Genomic DNA, 26,088 nt, shown 5'->3' on the forward strand with positions numbered 1-26,088 from the left:
ATGGCATCACTGAAACTAAGTTTGTAAGTCTAATAAAAAATAATAGTGAGCAACACACATACTACATGTACTGTATGTATGTGTTGCTCACTATTATTTTTTATTAGACTTACAAACTTAGTTTCAGTGATGCCATATTGTTCTTTAATTTAGCCGGAATAGCAAGCTGCTTTCGATCATCTGTACACGTGCCATTTAATTTGTGTATTACACAAATCTTTCCACGAAACAGACAGTTTTAAGTGCAAAAGGTGCGAAAGTGCATAATCACTCCAGCATCCCCTTAATATAGAAACCCTTCAAATTTTACGTTAGAAAAATTAGAAATACGAAAAGTAAATTTGGACACCTTAAACTTTTATTTAAGGTCAACTGAAAACTTACTTTAAAAATATAAAAGAAAACTTTAAGAATTGTGAAAGGTGTATGATATAATTTATAATACCGCGTGTTTTCTTCTTACGAGAAAGTGCTATGTCGCATGCTATAAAACATTTTTTTGCAAGCATTATATATTCTATGCTTAAAACTGTGAGACATCTGACCTCTCGTCTTATTGATCTCTTTTGTTACTAACCCGGGACCCTTTTCTTGTTTCTTTTTTCGCAATTCCTAACGAAAGGGTCGATTATCGTTTGTCGTAAATTTCCAATTTTCAACGTTGGATTATCTTTGGAGCTAATTCTTAGATTCTTAGCGAACCTGTGTTGGAGTAAAGTCTGGCTAAAATTAAATGAGGTGTTAAACTGTCTGATACCTGGGGTAATGCTCGCAAATTTGCCCGACAGGTTCATAGGGAACAGGGAGGTGGAATCTTTCACGGCGCAGAGCAACGCAACGGAGGTGGATAATTGGAAGACCTGGGCGGCTCACAGCATGCTACGGGTGCGTGGTAAGAGGGAGAATCACGGTCTACTGATCCGATGTGTGACCATACATCCGACGAGCGTGCCACCGATCAGCACAGAGACAACATTGAACATTCAATGTACGTGCGACCAATCTCTATTATAGAGCTAATGAGACAAATAAAAGTTATACAAAGTTTATCGACATTCTCAAATATCAAACGGTAGTCGTAAAAAAAAATTGTTAAGAACGATATAATCTCTTCCGGAATAAAAGGGAAAAATTAAAATTCCCTTTATCCTTACGGCAGTTCTCTTTGCTATAACAGTTACTTGTTCGAGAAATTAACGTTGCAAACCGTTTTGATTTAACACATGTAAAAGAAATGGATGACGTGTTAGAAAGTTGCCTTTAAACGTGCAGTTTCCGTCGCTGTAACGAATCCAAGACGACTTGGGAACAGAGCGGTACGTTTTGTGCTCCTGAGCTTGAGCGAAGTGAAGGCAACACGTGTGTAACAGCAGTGCTTCGCGGTTTCAGATTCACCGGAAGTGCGACTCGAGCCGAGTCCGCAGCCGCTCTCGGACGCTCCGGAGGACTCGGTGAGCTTCTTGAGCCTGAAGTGCCTGGCGGACGCTAATCCATCACCGAGTATCAAGTGGTTCAAAGACTCGATGCCGCTGTTAACCGACGCCGCGTCCTCGGCGTCGCTGCAGCTAAGCAAAACTACATTGCTGAACGGCACCACGTGGAACACCGAGCTGCAATTCAGGCCGATCACCAGGCACGACGACGGCCTGTACTCGTGCAAGGCGACGAACAGCGTCGGTGAAAGCGCGCTCGCGAGTTACAGGCTTGATGTGCAATGTTCGTAGAATTACATTATCTCCCGCCCCGAATATACTTTTGCCATTTTCCTTTTCCTCCTGACTTTCCTCTCCGTAACTTGTAAGAGTGATCTACGCACCGCTTAACGTCTCTCCCCGGAATTACAAGGCTCCTCTTCTTCCTCCACAGAATTGCGTCACGCATAAAGTTTTCACGCACAATAATATGTCGCGCTTCTGTGAAAATTGTAACTCTTGAACGTTTGACTCTTTTCTATCCCGCGGAAAAATGAAGAGGAGATTCGAAATACCTGCAAGTTGCACGTAGTGCAATCTGTAACACATTTCCCCTCAATACTACTTTGTTCATTTAATATAAATTATTAGTTCAATATAAATAAGAAACTTTTGTTGCATTTACCGCACCCTAGAGCGAGTACAATCAACAGACAGACACTCGGTGAAAAATCAACACGCATTGTTGGGTTTCTCTGCAGATGCACCAAGAGTGAAGAACAGAAACACGTCCGTGGACGTAGAGGAAACGGCGCTGTTAGGCTCCTCCGCGGATCCCTTCGAGTGCCTCGAGTACGACGCCAATCCGCCCGCTCAGTACAGATGGGTGCATCTCCGCGGTAGCTTGAAGGAGATGATCGAGAACCGCGTGCAGAACAAAGGCAGCGGCCGGCGCTTAAACCTCAAGAACATCATGTGGTCCGACGAAGGGGAATACAATTGCATCGCCTTCAACACGATCAACGGTGTCAGGCGGGAGAACAACAGCAATGGACGCTACGTGCTGCACGTGACTGGACCGCCGGAAATCCAGGCTAGGCCGTTACCCGGCGACAGAGACTTCTACGACTCCGTAGGATGGACCGGGGAGGCTGTGCACAGGCTCAAGTCTCGATTCTGCTCGCGGCCGCCGCCGAAACTGGTCGCTTGGCAGTGGGGCAGTGTCCACATTCGAGCCGGTACGAAAAAACGTCCCTTTTTTTTGAGAGAGTTTTCAAGTTTAATTTTGAAGTCGAGTCAAATCTCTAACAAATCGCGTTTCCGTCCCGCGTTCTCTTCGCTTGATCTTCTAAATTTCCAACAGGAGAGAACATTCCTCCGAAGTACGAGGCCCTGCCGTTGGAGCCGATCATCGAGAACAAGATGGTGACCAACTGTTACTGGGCCAAGCTGGACATCAAGGATCTGCGGAAGGAAGACGCTCGCATGTACACTTTATTGGTGGAGAGCGAGAAGGGCCGGGACTCGACGAACATCAAACTGATAGTGAGAGACCCGACGGAGATGCGCGTGATAGCCGCGGCCGTGGCGGTCGGTCTGCTGTTCTTGTTGCTCCTCATCTCCATCGGCGTGTACTCGCTGCTGAAGATGCGACGTGGACGATACCAGCAGAGGGTGGAGGAGGAGGGCAGCATCGCGGCAGACGCGCTCTACGGAAACGGCGTGTCAGTGGACCAGCAGAAGACCATCAGTTCATCTCACGCGAAGACTTTCGCGAGGAAATCCAGCTTAGACGGCGGTCAAGGCGTGTACGATTATAACCACTTCGTGAAGCAGACGCGTGCCATGAGCCCGGAAGCGTTGAAGGTCAGAAGGGCGCCCGCGGTCCTACAGCCGCCCACCATCGTGTAAAATACACGGATCTTCATCTCTATCGAATTCCCTCCCTCATCGTCGAATCTTGTCTACTCCTCAAGCAATAGATTCTACCTTTGTTGTAGTCATACCTCTTTCTATTAATTTACCATTGAAATGTTTTTACTTGCTCTCGATTATATGTATAAAAGTAGAGATACTTTTTAATTACTTTGACGTGATGTGACGTGATGACAATGTGCACATTTGTATCAAATGTTATAGACTCATATTTACTATATATCGAGAACACCCGATACAAGTGTCCTCGTGAGACTGCCAACTAATTGTTGCTGCGTATCTTCGTATCGTTGAGAAATTTTGAATTTTTTGCCCTCTACATTTAAGTTATTTATTATATCATGTCGTGTGTTGTTCATTGTATTTTACCATGGTTAAGGTTACAATGGCAATTTGTCCATTCGAAGCACAGGCACGTCGTGATAAATATTGTATGAAGAACTCGCGTACCGGTGCAAAGTATAGTCCACGTCGTCGGAGCGGAACGAAGCGTAACTCTAATAGCGGTCGCATCTCAGTGATTTTAATGGCGGTTGCGCGACGAGGCGGGATCAGTGCAAAACTGGACCTCGCTGAAACTGTTATATACAATTTCCGATTTTGTTACTTCTCCGCAATGGAGAAAAAAAATTCCGCACCCCTCAAGCAAGCCTCTTGTTTCGAGAATGGTGCGAAACACGATTTCGACTTTATATACATTCGAAATTGATGACTCGAATAGGAAATGTGCATCCTTTTGCGACAATCATTTATTATACGAAAATAAATTAGAAAAAATGTATTATTAAATAATATTATATGTACAGGGTGATTCAGGAACTCTGCAACAAACTCTAAGGAACCATAGATCTTGCAGAGATCATTTTTTGTGAAGCAACGCAATTTTTTGACGCGTCGTTTAGCAGCTACGTGATCGCGCAGACAGGTCTTAGGTGATGTCTATTACAATTGTGTATTTACTTGTTTCAAATACACTTGCAGACAGTTCATGAAAGGTATTGAAAGAGACTACCCTGAACTTGATTTGCATTCGTAACGCAGCACGTCCGCGAGCTCGCGTAGTTCTTAAACGGCGCATGAGAGAACGTTACAGAAAATGATGCTCTCTGCGAAATCTATTGTTCCTCAGAGTCTTTCGCGAAGGACCTGAATCACCCCTACAATAGCATATATGTATAATAAAATAATATATAGAGTAAGAAAACCATTTCTTTGTTCATGGTTGCTGCAAATCGCCGTTTTGTTGATCCTGTTTCAGAATAGCCGAATGCATGGCTTTCAGAAATTTCGGTAGTGTAGATTTCTTCGTGGATGTATGAAGTGCGTGCGCCAAAAATGGTATTTTTCTTAAAGTACGACCGGTTAAACCTTCGCTCTCACGGCTAAGTTCCAACAGCTTTAGACTATTCTTAGTGTCTTCATATTCTGCGTATCCAAGTAGCTTTAACTGCGATATGTCGTGTATCTCTTCATCATCCAAAATTCCAGTCTAGAATATACATGAAATAATATAGAGTAATATTACTTAAAAAATCGCATTAATACTCGAGTATTACAATAACAATTTAGCGATATCCTAATATAGTGTCTTGTATAAAAAATTATTCGTAACTTGCGAAAAGTGCTAAGAGAAGTGTGTTATTTTCACTCTACACTCGACATTTATATATTATCGCATCTCACGGGATTAAAGAGGCGTACATACCCTCATCAATTCCTTCAAGCACGAATGATAAATATTGTAAATAGCAACTTCGGATGGGTATCCGAGATACTGCTTTATGTCCGCTCGATCGACAAACGCAACATCTATGGCTTCCGTCATATTGCTCGTCGTTAAAATTAAAACGTTCGGATACCGTTTGATCTGATCTAACTGCGTGAGCAGTGCGTTCACAACGCGTATGGAGTCAGACGGTTCGGTACCGTTGCTGCATAATTTACGTGCGTGAGCTAACGACTCTACCTCATCGATCAAAATGCATATCAGGGCCATTTCGTCTTGTACCAAATTCTTTATTTCGTCGAACAACTTCATGACAAGTTTCCCACTCTGCAACAGAATACAAAATGACATCAACCTCGATATTGAATGGTATAATATGTGAACCTTGTTACCTAATTGTGAATATTGTTATTAATTAATATATATATGTATGTATAGATGGATCTTGAATTTCTTCTCTTCCGTCACAAGTTTTAATCCTACATTTCAATGTCCCTCTCCGAAGCGAGGTAGATAACAGTCAACTATGTACGTACCTCCGAAAACCATTTTGAAAACAAGCTGTGGCTGTTAATTTCTATAAACTTCCCATGAGTAAAACGATCTCCCATACGAATGACAGCTTTCTGAGCAAGGGCTTTGCACATACTGGTTTTGCCTGTACCTGGGGGGCCGTGCAGCAACACGACTTTGTTCCAGCTTATAACGTTAGAATTAACAGCGTGCTCGGAAAATAACATTGTAGTCTCCACGAAACGTAATAACTAAAAAAAAAGGGGGAAGAAATAAAATTAAAGAAACCGATATAAAGTCACTGTACAGGATACAGTACAAGCAACCGCGACGCTACGTACAGAGAGATTGTTTCATGCTTATAAATCCATCATCTACTAAATTTACTAACGTTATTCTTTATGTCACAATCATAATACAGATTTTCCCACATGTAGTGAAATTCCTGTGCGGGCAACAACCAGTGAGATGCGACTGGCAGTTCATCAGAGTCGCAGTTTATTGTTTCTATGGCAGCATCCTCCTGCGTCAGTCTGTAGATATAATATTTAATGGCGATCCCATAAATTTTGATCGTTCCCCTCTGAAACAAATGTACGGGTGTACTCTTGATGCAAATGCCAAATCTTTCTGCGATAGGCTAACGTGATAAATTGACAATACCTCTACGTAGTCGGACGAGCATATCACAGACTCGACGTGATCCTTTACAACTGTATTCGTAAAATTTTTACCGTGCAGAACGACATCGAGAGGAATGTCTTGCAACAATTGCAATTCTACATTTAACGCTTCTTGAATTGCGGCTTTTGGCAAAATGCTGTAACAGAATGGGAGCGAGTCATTGATTTTATTTTATTGAATCGAACTAAAGTTTCCATAAAGTCCCCTCAAAGCTGTGATCTCAGGTGCGATTAAGTGCAAATCCTATTGAAATCGATTATGACTATTAGACCTGAGGTCTTTATCAACATTATAAACTATCGTTTCAATAGTTTTAAAAAAAGGGCATTCATAAGGAATGCATTCTTTATTACAAGGTTTATTTCTCTTATTATCTGATAAATAAGATACCATTTTATATATTGGGTATATTGGATATATTTATTGTAAGTTTTCTTTAGAAGTGTATATTCTGTCATTGTTTTATAGTCATATTGATTGTACAGCCACACATTGGTATACTTCACAGATTTGTGCTTGAAAAAGACTGCAATCCGCACGGTCGAAACGTTGTATATCATTTAAGATTAATAAAATAATGCCAGTTGCGTCGAGGGAAAATTGAAGTTTTGGTTATTTTATTACTGGCGAGCAAAAGTATTAAGTTTGTAAGATACCAAGAGTGTCACTTTGATCGTTTTATCGTGATACAATGCCTTTCAACTTAATTTGTACTAAACCATACAACATTTCGCGAAGAGGGATTGGACAATCCTTCCAGTCTCTTTTAGGTTCTACGGTTCTATTAATTTGTTTAATATATCAATATGTTTAATATATCAATGTTTAATATATCTTATTCATTACTGTGGTACGGTCAGTCAGAAGTCAATACTACATGTCGGTTCTTTCCCTTTCAGGAAAGGATGAGAGAAAGAGGACCGACATAAAGTTTCGACCTTCGACTAACGACTAGCAACTCATTGCAGACCTTGGCACTTTGCCCATAGTGTAAGATACAGAATTGACCACCCGACGACAGAACGCGTCGAGACAATCTGAACAATACTGTAAACAATACCTGCTGGCATGTTGACACACTTCTACGTGCAACACATTCTCGTCGTTCATCTTGGAAGTTCCGCCGAATTTAACGACGACGTAGGACAATTCACGGGACAAGGGCCGAGGTCTCTGTCACATAATACGACGAGATTTCGACGAAATCCCGTGCCTCTTCCCGTTGACAGACGGCGTTTTCCACCCCGTCTACGCAAGAGTCACAAGCGCCTACGCGTCGCCTCGTCCGTGCCGGTTCGCGTACCGGATTCAAAATTCGAAGTCGTTGAGCCATGAAGAAGCGGAGAGACCTAGAAGCTGACAGAAGCGCCCAGCTGATTCTAGAACGTTCCAGAATGTTCCAGAGCGCGCGGTCGTCGTGACACGCCTTTATCCGTCGTGGGTAAGTCTGGGCGTTGCTGGAAACGTTCAACTCTTCCATCACTCCTAGATGGTACGTGGTACAATCCGGAGGTCTCTCGACATTTCTAGAAACATCGAGAGACCCACGGGCCGTCGTCGTTCCGTCTCCGAGACTGTAGCCGGGCATTCGTTTTGACACAAAGCGTCTTCTATCTTTGTTCGACGTAGAGTGAGTGAAGATAAACTGACGCTTTCATAATAGCGTCTCCCCTTGAATCCGTACGTTGTAGCTGAACTGGCTGCACTGGTTCAGAGTTTCTCTTTTTTGCCTCCGCGTCGGAAGGAGGAAGATAAACTCTGAACTAGTGCAGCCAGTTCAGCCAAAAAGAAACGGGCCCTTCGTCTTATTCAAGGCCGCCTTAGGGCCTGGGCAGAACGGCTGTTCTTGTTCTCTTAAAACAATGCTTTATGTTTTAAATCCCTGTCTTAAGGTAACGCACAATAATCCCAAGGAGAAATGAAAAGTCGAGGTAACTTTTCCAAAGTATGACCAAAATGTGACATTTGGTCAATATGACATCAAACTGACGTCATCTTGGCTTTTCATTTTCCTTGGGGACCGTCTTGTGTCTCAGGAGTACACGATAGTCATTTATAAGGGCTCAGGCCCTTGAGTTCATCTCTGTATGCAAATACCTCCCAGAGTCTACACAATTTATAGCTGAGACGAAAACTATTTTCTTATTTGTAATTCTTAACGTTGTAGTTTTTAACTTATATATCAATATATATAAGCCTGACGTTTATTAAAGTCTTTTCGAATAAAATCTGTCTAAAGTTGACAAGCGAATTTGATTTTACGTGAATGTGTTGCTCCATATCTTCCCTAGTTACCCAGATAGTAAGCTCAAGCAACGTATGGAAATAAAATGCCAGCAACTGATGCTAGCTCTTTGCTAGAAATATGAATTGAATGTTCGAGTGATTTAAGTACAGCTAGCATAATGTTAACATATTGTCGTAGTTAAATGCACAGCTAAAGAGAGAGCACATCGAATAGGCATATTGTTAACGAAGAGTTAGCATATATTGTTTTCAATTAACAGATATAAACATCCCAGGGAACATGCGTGTCTTTTAGACACGCATGTTCCCTGGGATGTTATATCTTTTACATCTGACCAAGCACTTAATGCTAGCATAATGTTTGGATCATGCAAATGTCTCATTTCCAACATCAAATGCAGCAAACAACAGCACAATACACGACATAGATGCATAGCAAGATGCTAACATTTTGAAAGCAACTAACTTTGCTAACTTTGAAAGCAACTTGTGCTCACACTGGCTATCTGGGTTATAGAACAGTGCATTCGCTAAACTTTGGCTAAATATTGGCCCAATGTTGGTTATATTAGAAATGCATTAGCCGATATAGTCCAACGTAAAGCCACTGATGGCCATGAAATAAATATAAATATTGCATGATAATAATTATATAATATTAGTTTTATATTGAAAGTGCAATATTTAACAATGTAATAACAATATTGGTCTATGTAATAACTATATTGGCTAATTAAGAAAAGGCGTCCATCTTACAATATTGGACCAATATTGGAAATAGTAGATTTACATTATTTTCCAATATTGCGCCAATGTATTGTGCTACTAGGTCTTACAACTTTTTTAATATAGAAATTGTAAAAATGAAGGTACAGTTAATTCTCTTCTATTTATAATCGATTTCTCTCGAACGGTTATCAAGAACGCAGTTATCAAAGGGATTATTAAAAGTATGCGGATGCTATCTCTAGCATCCACCTACCTTTTTATTTAAATAATCCCTTTGATAACTGTCCTTTGTACATGCAACTCTCTGTTCACATCATTTTATAACATACGTTTATAATAAATCTACGTAAACCTTCGTTTAATCTTACTGGATTGAATTTACAAAATGATAGTTTCTAAATACGATTTCTATAAGAAACGTAAACATACGCATCTTATATAGACTATGTGTTGGTTTCGGTTACTTCTACAGCTAAACGTATTTTCTTAAATCAGACTCGTGTTTATTCCGCGTCTGATGTGAAGATTCGGTAATTTGATCATTCGCGACTATAATTTCCAAGATAAGATTCATGTTTATAGATTCGAGAATTTGCCCGTCCGTCATTACCATTTTTCCCGAACATTCGAGACGCTTTGCCCACGTTCTCGAAAGATCTAAACGTTTCTCGACGCAGGCGTCGTCATATATCAGCTATGTGCTGGTAAGACCAGTACGTTGTTAATAAGCAATCGATCAGTGACGTCAGTAGAGAAGCCACAACATGTAACAAGCTGGCGCGTTAAAATCGGCCGCTTCTTCCAAGAACCAGAACAACCAAGCTGGCGCATTCGGATCAGCCGCTTCCTCTAACAAGCAGTACAGCCACGCTGGTGCATTCGAATCTGCGGCTTCTTCTAGCAGTCAACACAACCAAGCTGGCATGTTGGGATCCGCCGCTTCTTCTAACAGCAAACAGAGTCGGTTTGGTGCATCCGAAATGGCTCATTTGGGACTTCAAGCCGGTATGCAGGAGAACTAACAATAAGTGACGGCGACGCAGGCACAGAAAGCAGGACTGAAGTTCGAGAAACGATAAACTTAATTACCGAATCTTTTTTCTTTTTATTTTGTACACCTGTTACACTGTGCACTTACTACTTGTAAGACAATGTTCCTCGCTAAAGGCTATGACTATAATATATTTTTTATTGTATTATTGTAATTACATATATATTTCTCATTGGATGTTTTACTGACAATGAGATGCCTCGTGTCATATATATATAATAGTTTATCCTTGAAAGAAATGTTATTGTGATTTTATATTAATAAAAAAATTAATGGGTTTTTAACAGCATCCAACGTTATATTATTTTTGTTATTCTACCTAATGGTTAATCATCAGGTGACCGAGTTCTCTCGCTGGACATAGCATCCACCTACTTTTTTTATTTAAATAATTTCTTAAAAAATTGTTCTTTGTACAACTCTCTATTACATCCATTTTACAATCTATTAAACACTCATAATGAATCTTCTCAACTTTCGATTAATCTTACTAGACTGAATTTGTAATACAAACGGACATTCTGAATCCGATTTCATTTTATGTGAGAAACGTAAATATATTTACACATCTTATATGTATAGACTACGCTGTTATCCTAACTTGTCATGCGACAAATGTAATGTTAGCCTTCGGCTGATGGCAGAAAACGATCCGTAAACGCTTATGGTATGTCCTACAATTAGTCGTAGACGTAAGGCAAGCCAGAGAAAAACTTAAGCCGTGAAAGTCTATTGCGTACGACTTCAGTTTTCCTCTGCCTTGCCTTACGTTTAAGGGCCTGAGCAGAATGGCTGTCTTGTATCCTTAAGTTATAAAACAGTTATTGTGCGTTACTTTAAGACAAAGATTTAAAACATGAAACATTGTCTTAAGAGTACAAGACTGCCATTCTGCTCAGGTCCTACGACTAGCAATAAAACAGACCTAATCCAGTGAGAAATGATTCGTCGATCGATGTCGAATCGACGTCTATTCGACGGTGCCGATGTCAATTCGACATCGTTTCGATGTCGATCGACGAGTCATTTCTCGCTGAGAAGCGTTTACGGATCGTTCTCTGCCGTCAGCCTTAGTTTCTATAGCATATACTTCTTTTCTGAAATAAGACTCGTGCTTTTATTCCAGGTTTGATGTAAATATTCAAGAATTTGCTCAGTCATCATTGTATTGTCTAATTGTGAAATAAGATCAATATTCCCCGTTCGACGCAGAGGTTCGAGGACTTGCCACTCCGTGATTCTCGCATTTTACCAGAAGATTCGAGACGTTTCGCTCGCGCTCGTCTCGAAAACGCGAGACCATTCTCGACGCATGCGCCACCGTATATATACACCGGCTGCGTGCCGATGAGACCAGTCGGCTATTAGCGAGTGATCAGCTAACATCACTAGAGAGCTGTAACAAGCGACTTGGTTCTGTACGCAAAGTCGAGTCGTATTTTACTTGGAGCGTGTCGCAAATCATTGTCGGCGAGAAAACTCCGGCGAGATGTCTCTGTTACCATTCATACTCTGCGAATTGGAGGACAAGATGCGCCACTCTCACCTGGGTCAAATTGTTCATCCGGAACTTCGCCGACCGAGCCGGCTGGCATTTCTGCCCGAGGATAAGACTTTCAGTTGCCACTGTCAGATGATGGGACCGCAGACGATACGAAATAAAACCATGGATGAGCTCATGGTCAGAAATGCATTGGAACTGGCGCTAGGGCCTAAGGAGAGTGAGAGTCCGCGCGCACCTTTCGTCGTCGAAAAGGACGACTTCCACGTGGCAGTGGACGTGCAGCACTTCAAGCCGGAGGAGATCGACGTGAAGACCGTGGACGATCACCTCATCATCACGGCCAAACATGAGGAAAGACGGGACGATCACGGCTGGGTATCCCGTGAATTCGTCCGCAGGTACAAACTACCAAAAGATGTCAACGTCAACTATCTGATATCCAGTCTGTCCTCCGATGGTATTCTGACGGTTGCTGCTCCTAAGAACCAGCGACTGAAGGATGAAATTGAGAGGTCGCTACAAATCGAGTTCACTGGAAAGCCCTTCGTGAACACGCAGCCGAAGACGGAGCAGAGTGAGAACGAGAAGAAAACGAAATGAGACATTGACTCTTGAAAATATTAACTGTGCGTTAATTGATTAAATTTCAATATTGTGTTCCTATTACAATCCTACAGATGTACAATGGATTGTTAGACCGATGTAAACTTAAATCATTTGCCTTACAAAACCTTTGTGATATTACAATTACATTTATGAGAGCATTCCTGAGTGTTACGATGCATTTAGAGATTATTCATTTAACAAGTTATTCTAATAGATTGTTAGCTGAACCAATAATATTTATTACTCCTAAATTAACTATACTACTGCATAAAATAGGATTTATGACATCCAGTGTCACAAATTGTTCCATTTTTATTTATTGCGAAATTTTGTAAGCAACTTTTACGATAAGATAGGATAGATGTGCTAGAATTTATTTATTGAGATGTATTCAAGTAATGTTACTAATTAGATGAAAAGCGAAATTTTTATTTTTATCCAAAGTATAGGAAATTAATGATTGTAAAACTGATGTAAGTTTGTTATAAAATTATAAACCTGATGTAAAATTATCTGTGAAATATAAAAATGTCTTTTTTAATTATACACTTATTTTATCGCCTTATTAAACTAAAATTAAACACCCTATTAGTATTTTCTTGATTTTCTCGTCAATATCGTCACTTCTGTTACTGTATACACATTCGTTCGAGAAGTGTTCTACAAAATAACCTCTATAGATTGTTTTAAAATCGTAGGATGTCTTTGCAGATTCTTTGGCTTATAATTTATTTCTTTTCAGCAGAAATTTCGAAGCGTTAAGAGTTTTCGAATTTAAAACGGTTGAAAAAGGAGAACTTAATCGAATGGATACTGAAACTGTATTCAATTAATTTCAGAAAATTAAAAAGATATAACAAACAATTTTTCCCCTTCTTTTCTTTTCCTCCCACTAACATCGATTAGTAGAAGAAAATTGAAAAACTTTTTGTGTTAAACTATATAAAATTTTATTACACAAAGTTTCAATTTAATTTGAAGAGGTATAACATTTCCAACACGAAACTACGTCGTACCTGCGGAAATTCTGCACATATAAATATTTATATATAGAGGAAAGTCCTCTGTTATGAGTTAGGATTCTAATATGAAATACCAGATTTTCAACGTCTAAATTCAATCACAAATATATTTTCGCAACGATTACACGATCTAACAATCCATTTTCCACTAAACAGATTTCGCTCCAAAGACAATAAATTAATTTCCTTTTATTTCTGATTTCTACTTATTTTACTTCTGACTCGTCTTCTTTTACCTTATTCTTATTGTTAAATTCAAAATTTACATATTCCACGACTGGCATTCAAGTATCCTCGAAGTTAATAACTTCTTCGTGTCTTCCACAGATTTTAGTTTACTTATTCTTAATGCCATGATGGCCAAGACTTTTTTAGTTCTCTTTTTCAATGTCAAATATATTCTTTGTTTCATTTAAAAGACGCTATAGAATAAGTAAAATAAATAAATTTCAAGTGTACGCAGTTTTCACCTTCTAATGTAGGAAAAAGATTAAGGCTGATGGCAGAGTACGATCCGTAAATTTAAGTCTGTCTTACAGTTAGTCGTAAACGTAAGTCGTATACAATAGACTTTCACGACTTAAGGTTTTCTCTGCCTTGCCTTACGTTTAATACAATATAATTACGACTAACAATAAGACAGTCTTACACGTTTACGGATCGTTCTCGACTATCAGCCAAACTCTCTGAACTAGTGCAGCTATAAAGAACAGAATAATGGTCTAGACTCACCAAACGAAAATGTACATCTCCCTGAAATGTATGATAAAGAAAGAAAAATAGCGTAAAGAGTCAGCTATACAGACGCCTGTGCGTAAACCTAAGATCTATTCGTTTTACTTGTTCCACAGCGGATTTTTTGTGAAACAAAGAAATATATTTAGCATCGAAACAAAGAATTAAAAATCTAGTTCGAAAATGCGTGAGTAAAAACACACGGGGAGTGCAATATACGACAGTAATGATGCAAGATGTGTTAATGAAATTGAAAATGTACAATTTTGTTATTGTAGAGAAAGAGACAAGATTTTTTTCAGCGAGGATAATCTAAATTGAAATTTCCAAAAGTTTATTCCGACATATCAATCATCATTTGATGAAATTTGCGTTATATCTTTTTTTTAAATAATAAATCATTAGAAAATTAAAGAAATTTAATGAATATTTGTTGACTTTCAAATATTTCATTTTCTCGAATTGATTTATGATGAAACCGATGTAGAAATGATTTATCTTGTGATGAATTTTAAAGTATCTCATATTTTATAACGTGCTTATTGTTGCTCATGAATCATGATCGTTCAAATGTATATTGGCGAATGGTCAAGGACTTTTCAAGAAGTGTGCATGAGCGAAAATATTTAGATAACGTACATTCAAACCCAATGTTTCTCGGCAGTAAATTCTGCAGATAAGGATATTGATGAAGCGTATTATTTTCTTCGGTGTTAACACGTATGTGCCATTTTACTATTTCTTACGCCTAGAAGTACTGACGCATTCAACTTCGATATTTTATGACTTTCTTTTAGAACGTAATACTAAGAAAAATTAATATAAATTCCAGTTAATTGTAAAAATATTAATATAAATCCTAGTTAATTGCAAAAAAAATCGTTACGGCACCTCACGCAACTATTGACATGCAATCGATAATGGAACTTTTCTGACTAAACCTATCTCTTTTCCACTCTTCGTACGCACGATGATGGATGAAAGATTGTCATCGTAATTACTTTGCTCATTCAGTCATCGTGTCGACATCCACGTCATCTGCATTTACTTAACTGCCAAATGTGAGTGAATTGCGTCATGCTCTCTTTGTGTACCACTGACGTGGTACACAGCTCAATTTCGTTGTTCAAAATATAATATATATTGTTTTAATAGGCTAATCTTCTTTTTTCAACTTTGACTATTTTAGACTCGCACAGTCTTAACATTAGCATACGACTTGTGAAAGTGCAATATGCGAAAAGATAATCGATGAAGAATCTTAACTACGTGATTATACGCCGAAGTTCGAATCGAATCGCTATCGACAAACAACAGAAAGTGACAATTGAGCGCATCTCCGTTCAACGACGATCGTCAATTGCACGGAAAGAGGGTTGAGCAGATTGGGGGAGGATCTATTTTAACTTCCATCCGCGGTAATTTCTCGGAGCCCTACAACGTTGTAGAATGCGCCTCCCCCACCAGACCGAAAACCGTCCGACATAAATAGCGGTCGCAACGACAGACCCCGTGTCAGTAGTGAAATTCCCGTGCAAGTACACGAGGCGTTGCATCGTACGCAGGCAGCGGAGTGGCCGATCGCACCTTTGCCCTAGTATCTGCGACGACATTGTCAACTCGAGAGAACCGATTCATAAGTAAGCGGAGAACTCGACGACGACATCATGTATCTCCTGCCGCTATTGTTGTCGAACATCCATATGGGCCCGAATGGCCCCTTCGATACGCTGAATCCAACTCTCGGTGGAAAGAACCTTATCCGACCACAAGAGTTAGCCGCTAACATGCGTAATCCTTACTACCCGGTTACATTTGACCACGGGGTCCTGGACTTCTACAACAACAGACCCTGGTTTCCCTGGTTTGACTGGCCGCTGAAGCCGCTGAATAATATGCACAATGTCAAAGTAACTACTGACGACGACACCTTCAAGATGACCATGAATGTGCAGCAGTACAAGCCAGAGGAAGTCAACGTCACGGTGGAGGGTCGTTGGCTGGTCATCAAAGGGCAGCACAAGGCCGAAGAAGGCAACAGCGTCGTGTCCCGGCAGTTCCAGCAACGATATCTACTACCTGATCGCGCCGACGTCGCGCCGGACGGACAGTTAAACTTCACGATATCGAACGACGGTGTCCTGACGATCACGATACCGTTGAAGCCGGAGGAAAAAAAGGAGCCCGAGCAGCCGGACGTTTCTCCTGACAGCGAGAAGAAGGATGGCGCGTCCGAAACGAACGGCGAGAAGGCGGAGGACGACGAGGCAGTTCGAGAGGAAGTGACGACGACGCCGACACAGGAGGACAGACCAAAGCCCGAGAAATAGATTAAACTACGGAATCTTCCTTCCCTTTTATCTGATATCTGTAATTTTGCACATGTTATTTTATAGCTTGCGCTTATTTTTACAAGATTACGTTTTCTTCACGGATGGCTATAAATATAATTCAATCCTTATTGTATCGTAGTTTCACATACATTTCTTAATGGATATATTGCTGAGACTTTTTGTGCCATAGTAGACCATCTTTGTGAGAATTGTAGTTAAAATTTTACATTGATGATAAAATAAATTAGTTTTTGTCAGCATCCAACATCAATACTGTTCCTCTCATATCGTTTTAGATAATGTTATATTTGATTAATAGAAACTATATTTATTTAGGTATAATACGCACATATTTTCACACGATTTTTCTTACATTCACATTGAATATTTTTCACCGGCTCGTAATGACAACGTTTCAGAGAATTCGAGTTTCTAAAAAGAGGCTCGATCGAAATCGTTTGCTCTATCAAATTCCGTGCTTGCGGTAAATGATAAGAAAAAAAGCAATTGCGCGAGTCCATTCCATCAGTCAATAGAAAAAAGGGCACTCGAGTATATATATCGGCTATTAATTATTGGCTGCAAGAAATACGGAGAAGCATCGAAAAGGCTCGACTTTACACTAAACAAAAATAGAATGCAAAAATAGTCTTTAATGCGATTCTGTAGGTCCTTACCCCGCAGATTTACTAGAGTTTGTTCTATAAATATCGCTCTGTCGAGGTCAAGTTAAGCCTTGCTTGCGATGTGACGCTCAACTCCATCAGCTGAGTCATAACTACTCATTGAGAAACAAACTAATTTTCGGACGCATTTTTCATAAATTTCAAATATATTTTTCTGTTGCAAGTAAAAGAATCCAATCGTAAGGTTCAAGAATAGTGTTAGGTAATGACAAAAAAAAGAAAACAATGAAAACGCGAAATAAAAGTTCCAGACACTTCTAGAATGCACTTATTTGCTGAAAAGTATGATAAGAAATCATTTAATTCGCGATGTTTATCGTGCCAATGGTATGCTACTCGTCCTATCGCTAATTAATACATTTATAGAGAAAGATTTTGAAATCTGGGAGGAATCGAAGAATTTTGTTCACGCTCTATTTGTGCAACGACGTCGATTATTTCATCTGTGAAATAATTCGACACCGTTTGGATCATTTAGAAACGATAGTCGATTCCACTTATTATTAGCCTGTTACCTTGATGCTTATCGTTCTCCAGTGCACACGTATGCTTTGCAAACAGCGCCACGTAAGTGCGTAACGATAGGAAACATCCAGATCTATTAGTGGTACTTTAGATATCAAGTGTTTTATCAGGTCGATCCGAAAAATACAGTGATGAAACAGTTATTACTGTTAATATTACATTTCGGATATTTCTACGATTGACTCGACGATACATCACAGAAGTCAAAGTGTAAACGAATATTCTCTTCTTCTCCCCCCCCCCTCTCTCTTTCTCTCTCTCTCTATTTATCTTCCCGCACCGTTTGTTTGCAGACCCAAGGACATCGTGGCAAGATTACACGAATATCTCGACAAATATTCACTGGTCTCCAGGCGGCGGAACATTCTCGACATTGTTATAAACTGCGTTGTAAAAATAGCACAAACGTCGTTGTGTGCATTTTGTAATCTAATGCGATATGCGCGACTAATGTCAAGTGTTGACGCGTCATCAAATATCGGTCTCGTACGGTTCTAGCGGTCTCGTGATATAAGTGTCAATGATCCTTTGCGGCGCTTAATTGCTATTAAATTGTACTACTATTAATAACAGTTTTCGATTGAGTCGGTTGAAAATGCTCATTTAAAATACCTTTCCGTCTTATACTTCCATAGCCTTTAATCAATTTGTAAATAGTAAAGTTGCGAGGGGAAAAATTGTTTATCGACAGAAAGGTTTTTATTACAAACTGCTTTCTAACAAAATAAGGGAAATCAGACAAAATTTACAGTTTTTATCTATATCAATATGAATAAATAATTAATAATACGTGAACTCGACTGTCAACAATTGAATTAATCACATATTAGAAAGGCCTCTGATAGTCATACTGGATCGTGCCCAATAATATTTTTACGTATACATTTCTATTCAATATATAATAGCAACTGCGTACCTACAACTTTATCAGTTTTAAAACACAGTAAGCTAAAGTCGAAGTAGTATATCTAAATTATACTCTTGTACTACTAAGTAGTACTATTTCAAGTTTAGTTTAATACCGTGTTCCAAGAACCGATAAAGTTATCGGCTCGCAGTTGCTACGTTGAACAAAGGTGTATACACAAAAATACTATTAGACACGAAGATGCAGCCTGACCGTCATATGCCTTCTATCTGTTGTTTATTTAAATAATTAAAGGTTTTAGTGCAACAATATTTTGCCTCGCAATTTTCGTGTTTTTGGATAGCAAAGAGCGAAATGAATCTTTTAAGGAAAATTCTTTAATAAAAAAAGAGACAATTAAGGTGGTACCCCAAAGAAACTTGCACCATTAATTTTTTTCATCTTATAACCGATTGAAGATTAAAAATCTATTGTTTCGTTCATAGCTGTTTCCTCCTACGTTGTACATATATTTTAAATAGCCACCGACTGTTTAATTAAATGCCCGATTACTTTAAAATGGTTTTAATTTAATTTCGCAGGATAATATAATATATTATTATTCATTGTACGATATATAAATGCAACGTATGCGCTCATAGCAAGTAGATCAACACCTTAATAGCATATCATTTTCTGTACGTAGAATATACTTCGTGTATACCTAATATTTTTAGAATGTCCCTACAAAATACTATACGTTTGTGATATCCTCTGAACATTTTTAAAATATACATACGCTGTTAGGGAAATAATAATTCTAATAATACGCAGTATGCATTAATAATAATAAAAGACCTGTAGGTGTAAAAATGTAGGTGTAAGAAAAGTAGTTTAAAGGACGTCGCAAGAAAAACGACATCGTAAAGCAAATGTAATCTTTTTCGGTCTTCAGAAGTTTTCAAAGCGCTCGTTGTATTTTTACGTGCGGGTAATCGCGCGCTTCCGTAGATGCAAATAGAAACGTTCACTTACAAACGACGCATGTATAAGAGTATTGCACAGACTTACGTTACAAAAACATGACGGTCTGCAACGCAATCCGTTGCGCCATTAAACCGATTGTTATTTGTACGTGTTTACGTCCAATAATCATTTCTAGCAGGTTATTCAACTTAATTACGATTATTTAGCAATGTCTCTGTTGCATAATATTGTGCATAATATTAAATTCAATTAATAGTTTTTAAACTGATTGAATAATTCAAATTATGAATCTATCTTTTATATCCCCCTAACAGCAGTGATATCGTTCGAATAATCTGTATTTTCTGTACACAGTTGAAAAATTTGTGTTTTCTTGTTACAAAAAAATACCGGTTAAAATTTTGGTGTTAAATGTTTAACACACTCATATGTTAAATTAACTTTTTTTTAGTTATTTTAATAATTTTACATTTAAGGTCAATTAACACAAGAGCAACATGTTAGACCTTAAATGTAAAATTATTAAAATAATTTAAAAAAATGTTAAAACAACGCAATGTGCACTTATTTTTTAATCTAACACAATACATATCTTCTATATTATTAGTAACAAAATTTATCTGTTAAAATTTACAGAATAAAATGTTGATTTTATTCTATATAACATAAGTGAGAGTGACTTCGAACCGTCATTTGACTTATTACATCTGTGTAAAATGTGAAACTTACGACTTTTAAATTCATTTTGTCAGTAAAAATATGTTAATTTTACACAAAATTTATTTCAAATTATTTTGAGATTTGCATTTATTTTGTGTTAAAATATTAACGGAGTATTAGTGTGATCATTTAACATAACCATATTATGTTAAATTAATAGAAAAATTTGTGTGGGCCGTTTGGATATCTGTTAAATTTAACACAAATTTCTCAACTGTGTTGGATGTACTATGTATCTTAATGTGCAGGCAATGAATCCTTATAATTATCTAATTTATACTTTGCGATATCTCATAAATATATTTGCAGTATGTTGCATGATTAAATCGAAGTTGTTTTGCAACATCAAATTCCCATAATCGATGGACGGTCGCAGCTTTTAAAAATCAAGAGCTTAAGCTTCTTATTTTAGCATCTCCGTTTTACGATTCGTGCACTCGAGACAAAACTCTCGAGAGTTCTCGCTCCGGCTGATCGAAGCTTCTCGAACGGACCGAAATTTCTCGATCAGATTGGCCGCGTTCAGCAGACACAACTGTTGAGTTAACGCTCAGTATGATTGGTTAATACTGTTCGATACTGTTTTTGATTAAGCGAGGTAAATGTTTGATTTTTTTTGCACCTAGATATATATATATATCTTACAAATTTTTATTATATTTACACTTCTTCGTAGTTTACTGAGGAAGACCCGAAGAAGGGTCGAAACATTTAAATAGAAACTGATGAATTTATATTGTGAGAACCGAGTTCTGTTCATTTTGTGGCTCACATTGGCACTCTTTCCTTCCTTTATATTTTTCTTTTCGGGTGCCTTCACAACAATTTGGAATATGATTGGTTAATACTTTTAGATCCAATCAATCATATTAAGAAATCGTTGAGCGCTCGCTCAACAGTTGTGCCTGCTGAACGTGGCTATTGAAAATCGAACATCTCGTTCTCGTTTGCCCAACACGTTTCCCAGAAGGTCTCTAAGGCTGATGTTGCATTTGTAGTACGACAAAATTTTCAAGTGTGTTGAGTGGCTGGAGGATAGAAAAGTTCTCGACTATCTAGAAATTCTAAAAAGCTTGTCGCACGACAAATGTAAAAGTACCTCAATTGGTCTGAGCAGATTGTCGTAACTGTCTCCGTCGTAAGACGTAAGACAGTGTCAGAATCACGGCAGAGAATGCCTTGCGTCTACTTGTAAGACAGACTTAAGCGTATACGGATCGTTTTCGGTCTATGAAACGATTCTTTACGATCACGAAGAATTGAAACCGATACACTCTCGTTGAGTTTAACTGCCTGCCTCTATTGTCACATAGCGTAACGGTCGGCATGGATCACATGTCTGTGGCATGGATTCTCTGTGTCGTCGAAATTCAAAACCGGCGAGACTTACCGCCCAAGGGTCGCTGGCACGTGACAATACGCACATTTCCGAAGGGAGGAAAAGGGGAGGCGCCGGCTCGCGACGCAACGGTGCCGGGAATAGGTATTGCTAATAGGCGCGATCGTGAAATTGCGAGATTGTTCTGGAACGTGCACGCACAATCGATCCGTGAACATTCGCGAAGGTGCGCGAAGCCGCAACTGCGCCGTCGTACGCGCGTGCGTGGACGGTGCGCGCGGTTGCCACGGCTATAAAACACGCGACGCACGCCGCGGTTGGATAGAAAGCGGTCGCGAGTGCGAATCAGATACAAATCGCTAGAGGAACAGAGAGCGCGAGCCGGCTTGGAGACAAGTCTCGCTACATCTGCCAGTTTCGTTCGAAAGAGTCCAACGTCTCTTTTCTTCAATCTCTCCGGGAGCCAACATGTCTGTGGTACCGCTGCTCTTCTCCGACTGGTGGGAGCATCTGGATCACCCGCACCAGGTCTTCGACCAGAACTTCGGCCTGGGCCTCCATCAGGACCAGCTGACGCACCCGAGTTTCTTCACGCCGCAGCAGCGCAGCCGGCTCCCACTCTTGGCGCCTATGAGCACCTACTACCGACCCTGGGGCGAACTGTTGCGCAGCAGGGGAGAGGGCGGCGTATCCACCGTCAAGGCGGACAAGGATAAGTTCCACGTTGTCCTGGACGTGCAGCAGTTCAAGCCGACGGAGATCAATGTCAAGGTCGTGGGCAAGTACGTCGTGGTCGAGGCCAAGCACGAGGAGAAGCAGGACGAGCACGGCTGGGTGTCCCGCAACTTCGTGCGCAGATACATGATACCGGAACAGTGCGATATCGATCAGGTCACGTCCAGCCTGTCGTCGGACGGCTTGCTGAGCATCACCGCTCCCAGGAAGGACCAGGCGCAGAACGAGCGGTCGATCAAGATCGAGCACACCGGCAAGCCGATGGTTCAGGAGAAGGCGCAGGAGAAGGCGCAGGAGAAGAAGGACAAGAAGTAGAAGACTTATACGTGCATACGTTATATTGCGTGCTTTTATGAAATGTTCCTTGTATCGTACGTTCACGTATTATTCCTCACCTACCAAATATTATTCTATCTCTATGTAGGATTACACAGAAACATTCGTGTATCGCACTTTTTTCATTTTTGTGAGATAATAGAGTTGATCGAATAAATTATTCGGTGAATCTTATAATCAATCGAGAGTGTCTTTAATGTCACCTTCCCGCCCCCCCCCCCTTACCCTGTTTCCTTTGCGAGAATCTTGTAACGGAATTATCTCTGGCGGAATTACAGTGTACATTAAATTAGAGACGACTTGTCGGATCATCAGTGAGTTAAATGTTCAAGTCGATAAATATTTTTCTAATGCTGAAAGTACGTTAAAAGTAGTTTCAAGTAGAGTTTCACTTTGACAGTGTTCACGTGCTTTGACCGTTTTAATAATTACGTATAACTCGCAATAATACCAAATAAATTATTCGGTGAATCTTACAATTAATCGAGAGTGTCTTTAATGCCATCTTTTCGCCTCCCTCGCCCTGTTCCCTTTGCGAGAATCTTGTAACGGAATTGTCTTTGGCGGAATTGCAGTGTACATTAAATTAAAGAGAATTGTCGGATCATCAGTGAGTTAAAAGATGTTCAAGTGGATAAATATTTTTCTAATACTCAAAGTTCGTTAAAAGTAGGTTGAAGTAGAGCTTCATCTCGACAGGGTTTACGTGCCTTAACCGGCTTGATAATTATCTTATAATTCGCAATAACTAAGTTTAATAAATATGTATACATTGTCATCAATTTTTATATATTTTCTTTCTCAGTTTGTAAAGTTTTCAGTAGAATTGCTCTTTGCATTTGAGAATAAAAGAATATGCGTGATAAATTCAGGTCTCGCTGAAATTATTGCGGGACGAAGCGTGGAAGTTATTGTCGGAGATAGAAACCCTCCAATCATAGTCTGGCCATATCACCGGTAAGATTATTATCCATCGTGTTTCGTCAAATTCCTGCGAGAGAGATAGATATACGTGCTATCTCACTCTGCAATTAGTAAAGCAGAAAGTACTTTGCATTTCGTCGGTATGACAGGTTTCTTGACTAAAAACTTCTCGACTACCGACCCTAATGCCCGTTCTACACCTAGTATAGAATGGGCATCGGATAAGCCACAAGTAGAATCATCCATTGGTATAGAACGGGCATTATACAGAGTGAATATAATTTAAGATTATCTTAAGTATACTCTTAATGTGTTTTCAATCAATCACAGAGCCGTATTAGCGTCTTAAGATAACACTTAAGATGATTTTGAAATAAGAATCGACTATGATCGGCCTTAGTGCCTCTAGTTAAAGAGAGATTACAGAGACCTCTCTTGGAAAAAGCTGCGGATTGCGGATAAAGCGAGCCCGTACAGTACTGCCAAAGAGAGAAACCTGAGAGCGGCCAAGCCGGCATTTTACTTGATACCGATTTTGCTCGGCTGATTCCAGTGCCCTACGCCCATTTTTATTTTTGGAACTATTCCGCTACTTTTAATATACATATAATACATCAAGCTACTAAGTATATCAGCAGCAATTGTATTAAAACCAATTATATAATTTATAAAAATTATTTTCGATTAATTGTGTTATTTAATAGGACTGGTAATTTCTTCAAAGGTTTCGACATTCGAACTTCGAAACTTTAAATTACTTCGCAGCTTCGAAAAATTTATTCGTGTGAGTGGCGAATTTTCAAAGAATAATAAAAATATTGCAAATAAGAAGTATTAAGAACAAAAGAATGTGAATCGCCAGTAGTTGATTAACGATAAAAAGAATTGTTAGACGACTTTAGGCTGGCAGATGGTTTCTTTATTTAAATCCGAAAAGTGGATGTCAAAACAAAAATGGATGTCAAACTCCCGTGCTTTTTAGTTTAATATCAATGACGAAATATCGTAAGTTTTCGAAAAGAATTTTACTCTGTATGGAGTTGCGTTGATTTCGTTTTGTGGTCAACATACTTTTGAGTTGCAATGTCCTGTAATTAAACTTGTAGATTGTTGAATTCCTTGAGAAGGACCACAACCCGTATGATCGAAACGTCGGATTTAAATAAAGAAACCATCTGCCAGCCTAAAATCGTCTAGCAATTCTTTCGATCGTTAATCAACTACTGGCGATTCACATTCTTTCGTTGCTGACATATAAATTATATGTATAATTACAAAATATAAAAATTTGCTGACAAACTACGTTGTACTCCTTTTGCCAACAAAATTTTTAGTAGATTATTCTTGATAAATTTGGTTATCTATATATTTTATTATAACTTTGTATTTTCTGGTTATAAATAAAATGATACCTTTTTTTTAGATTTGAATTAAATTTTTATCTAATAAAAACGGACCAACTTTTAGAGGCCCTCCACCACCCCCGCCGACTTTTTATCGGCGGTCCTCTTTTGTTTGCGATAAAATTGCGTTTTTACATTTTTATAACTTAATTAATTTTGTAACAAATTTTTAAATATATATAAAAATATAAAAAGGGAGAAAGTTACATGGCAAAATTAAAACCATGATACACAATAAAAATATGTACAATTTTTCATTATGACATAAAATTACATATGAACATGTTACATGTGTTTACAATAATACGTACCTAACTCTACAATGTAAAACATTAATAGAAAATGTTACACAGTACACACAACGTGTTACATATGTGGCTTGTGCTTATGATTGTACAACATTTTTTATTAATGTGCAAACGAAAAATCAAACTGTAAAAGCAAATTTATCGATCAATTGCAAACGAAACTATCGATTAAAAGAGTACGTGAATCAAATTAAACTAAAATTTTATTCGATAGAAACGAATTGACCTATATAGAGGCCCTCCACCACCCCCGCCGCGTTTAATCGACGGTCCTCTTTTCTTTACAGTTTGATTTCTTACATTTTTTATTATTTATTTAATTCTTATAACTTACTTTACAATACACATACAATATTTCTCTCGACGTTATACATATATGAAATATTCGGTATACGTACACTAACGCGAAATTCTTTTTACGTATTATATTAAAGTTATTGTTACTTCGCTAATTTATGTTACCTAATCTTTTAAACTATCGAATTATATCCCCCTATCCCTGACTATCCGAATCCCTATCTACCCGTATTCCGATCTATAGACCTACTTATCCATCTTCTACCTACCCGTGTTTCAACATAATGAACCTACAATTGTTTAATTAACCGCGACGCGATTTTCTAGAGGTTTGACTTGGAGTTTAACGCGCCCGCGGGATTTAATAGGGGTTTCACTCTCGCACGTATGCGAGAATGTATGTATATAGAAGCATAACCCACCCGAATTGTGACAAATCAAAAGAAATCAAAGTATACTTCGTATAGCACCTTACTTAGGTACT

At 38.8% G+C, this 26,088-nt stretch overlaps 5 protein-coding genes across 5 annotated transcripts in view; 4 read left to right on the forward strand and 1 right to left on the reverse strand.

Moving 5' to 3' along the window:
• Positions 1-3,585, forward strand: part of LOC105562391 (kin of IRRE-like protein 3) — a 9,672-nt gene extending 6,087 nt beyond the window's left edge. Inside the window, exons 3-6 of the mRNA XM_012013191.1 lie at positions 789-988; positions 1,390-1,716; positions 2,174-2,650; positions 2,776-3,585. Coding sequence (XP_011868581.1) covers positions 789-988; positions 1,390-1,716; positions 2,174-2,650; positions 2,776-3,323 — 1,552 coding nt within the window. The 3' untranslated portion in view covers positions 3,324-3,585. The remainder of the gene's footprint in view (positions 1-788; positions 989-1,389; positions 1,717-2,173; positions 2,651-2,775) is intronic.
• Positions 3,586-4,081: 496 nt separating this feature from the next.
• On the reverse strand, positions 4,082-7,544 carry LOC105562390 (pachytene checkpoint protein 2 homolog). Its single transcript, XM_012013190.1, has 6 exons — positions 7,331-7,544; positions 6,250-6,406; positions 5,978-6,169; positions 5,610-5,837; positions 5,053-5,400; positions 4,082-4,836 (listed from the first exon to the last, which is right to left on the reverse strand). Exons 1-6 carry the CDS (start codon positions 7,378-7,380, stop codon positions 4,564-4,566), a joined length of 1,248 nt encoding a protein of 415 aa, XP_011868580.1. The 5' UTR covers positions 7,381-7,544; the 3' UTR covers positions 4,082-4,563.
• A 3,620-nt stretch (positions 7,545-11,164) lies between these two features.
• On the forward strand, positions 11,165-12,948 carry LOC105562395 (alpha-crystallin B chain-like). The gene has a single exon (XM_012013197.1). It carries the CDS (start codon positions 11,787-11,789, stop codon positions 12,399-12,401), a length of 615 nt encoding a protein of 204 aa, XP_011868587.1. The 5' UTR covers positions 11,165-11,786; the 3' UTR covers positions 12,402-12,948.
• A 2,710-nt stretch (positions 12,949-15,658) lies between these two features.
• On the forward strand, positions 15,659-16,762 carry LOC105562396 (protein lethal(2)essential for life-like). Its single transcript, XM_012013198.1, has one exon. It carries the CDS (start codon positions 15,832-15,834, stop codon positions 16,492-16,494), a length of 663 nt encoding a protein of 220 aa, XP_011868588.1. The 5' UTR covers positions 15,659-15,831; the 3' UTR covers positions 16,495-16,762.
• A 5,110-nt stretch (positions 16,763-21,872) lies between these two features.
• LOC105562397 (protein lethal(2)essential for life-like) lies at positions 21,873-22,853 on the forward strand. Its single transcript, XM_012013199.1, has one exon. The coding sequence runs from the start codon at positions 22,070-22,072 to the stop codon at positions 22,649-22,651; it is 582 nt and encodes a 193-aa protein (XP_011868589.1). The 5' UTR covers positions 21,873-22,069; the 3' UTR covers positions 22,652-22,853.
• Positions 22,854-26,088: the final 3,235 nt, after the last annotated feature.

The sequence above is a fragment of the Vollenhovia emeryi genome, unplaced genomic scaffold (genome assembly GCF_000949405.1).
Source record: "Vollenhovia emeryi isolate VEMERY1.0 unplaced genomic scaffold, V.emery_V1.0 DF939189.1, whole genome shotgun sequence".
Taxonomy (NCBI): Eukaryota; Metazoa; Arthropoda; class Insecta; order Hymenoptera; family Formicidae; genus Vollenhovia; species Vollenhovia emeryi.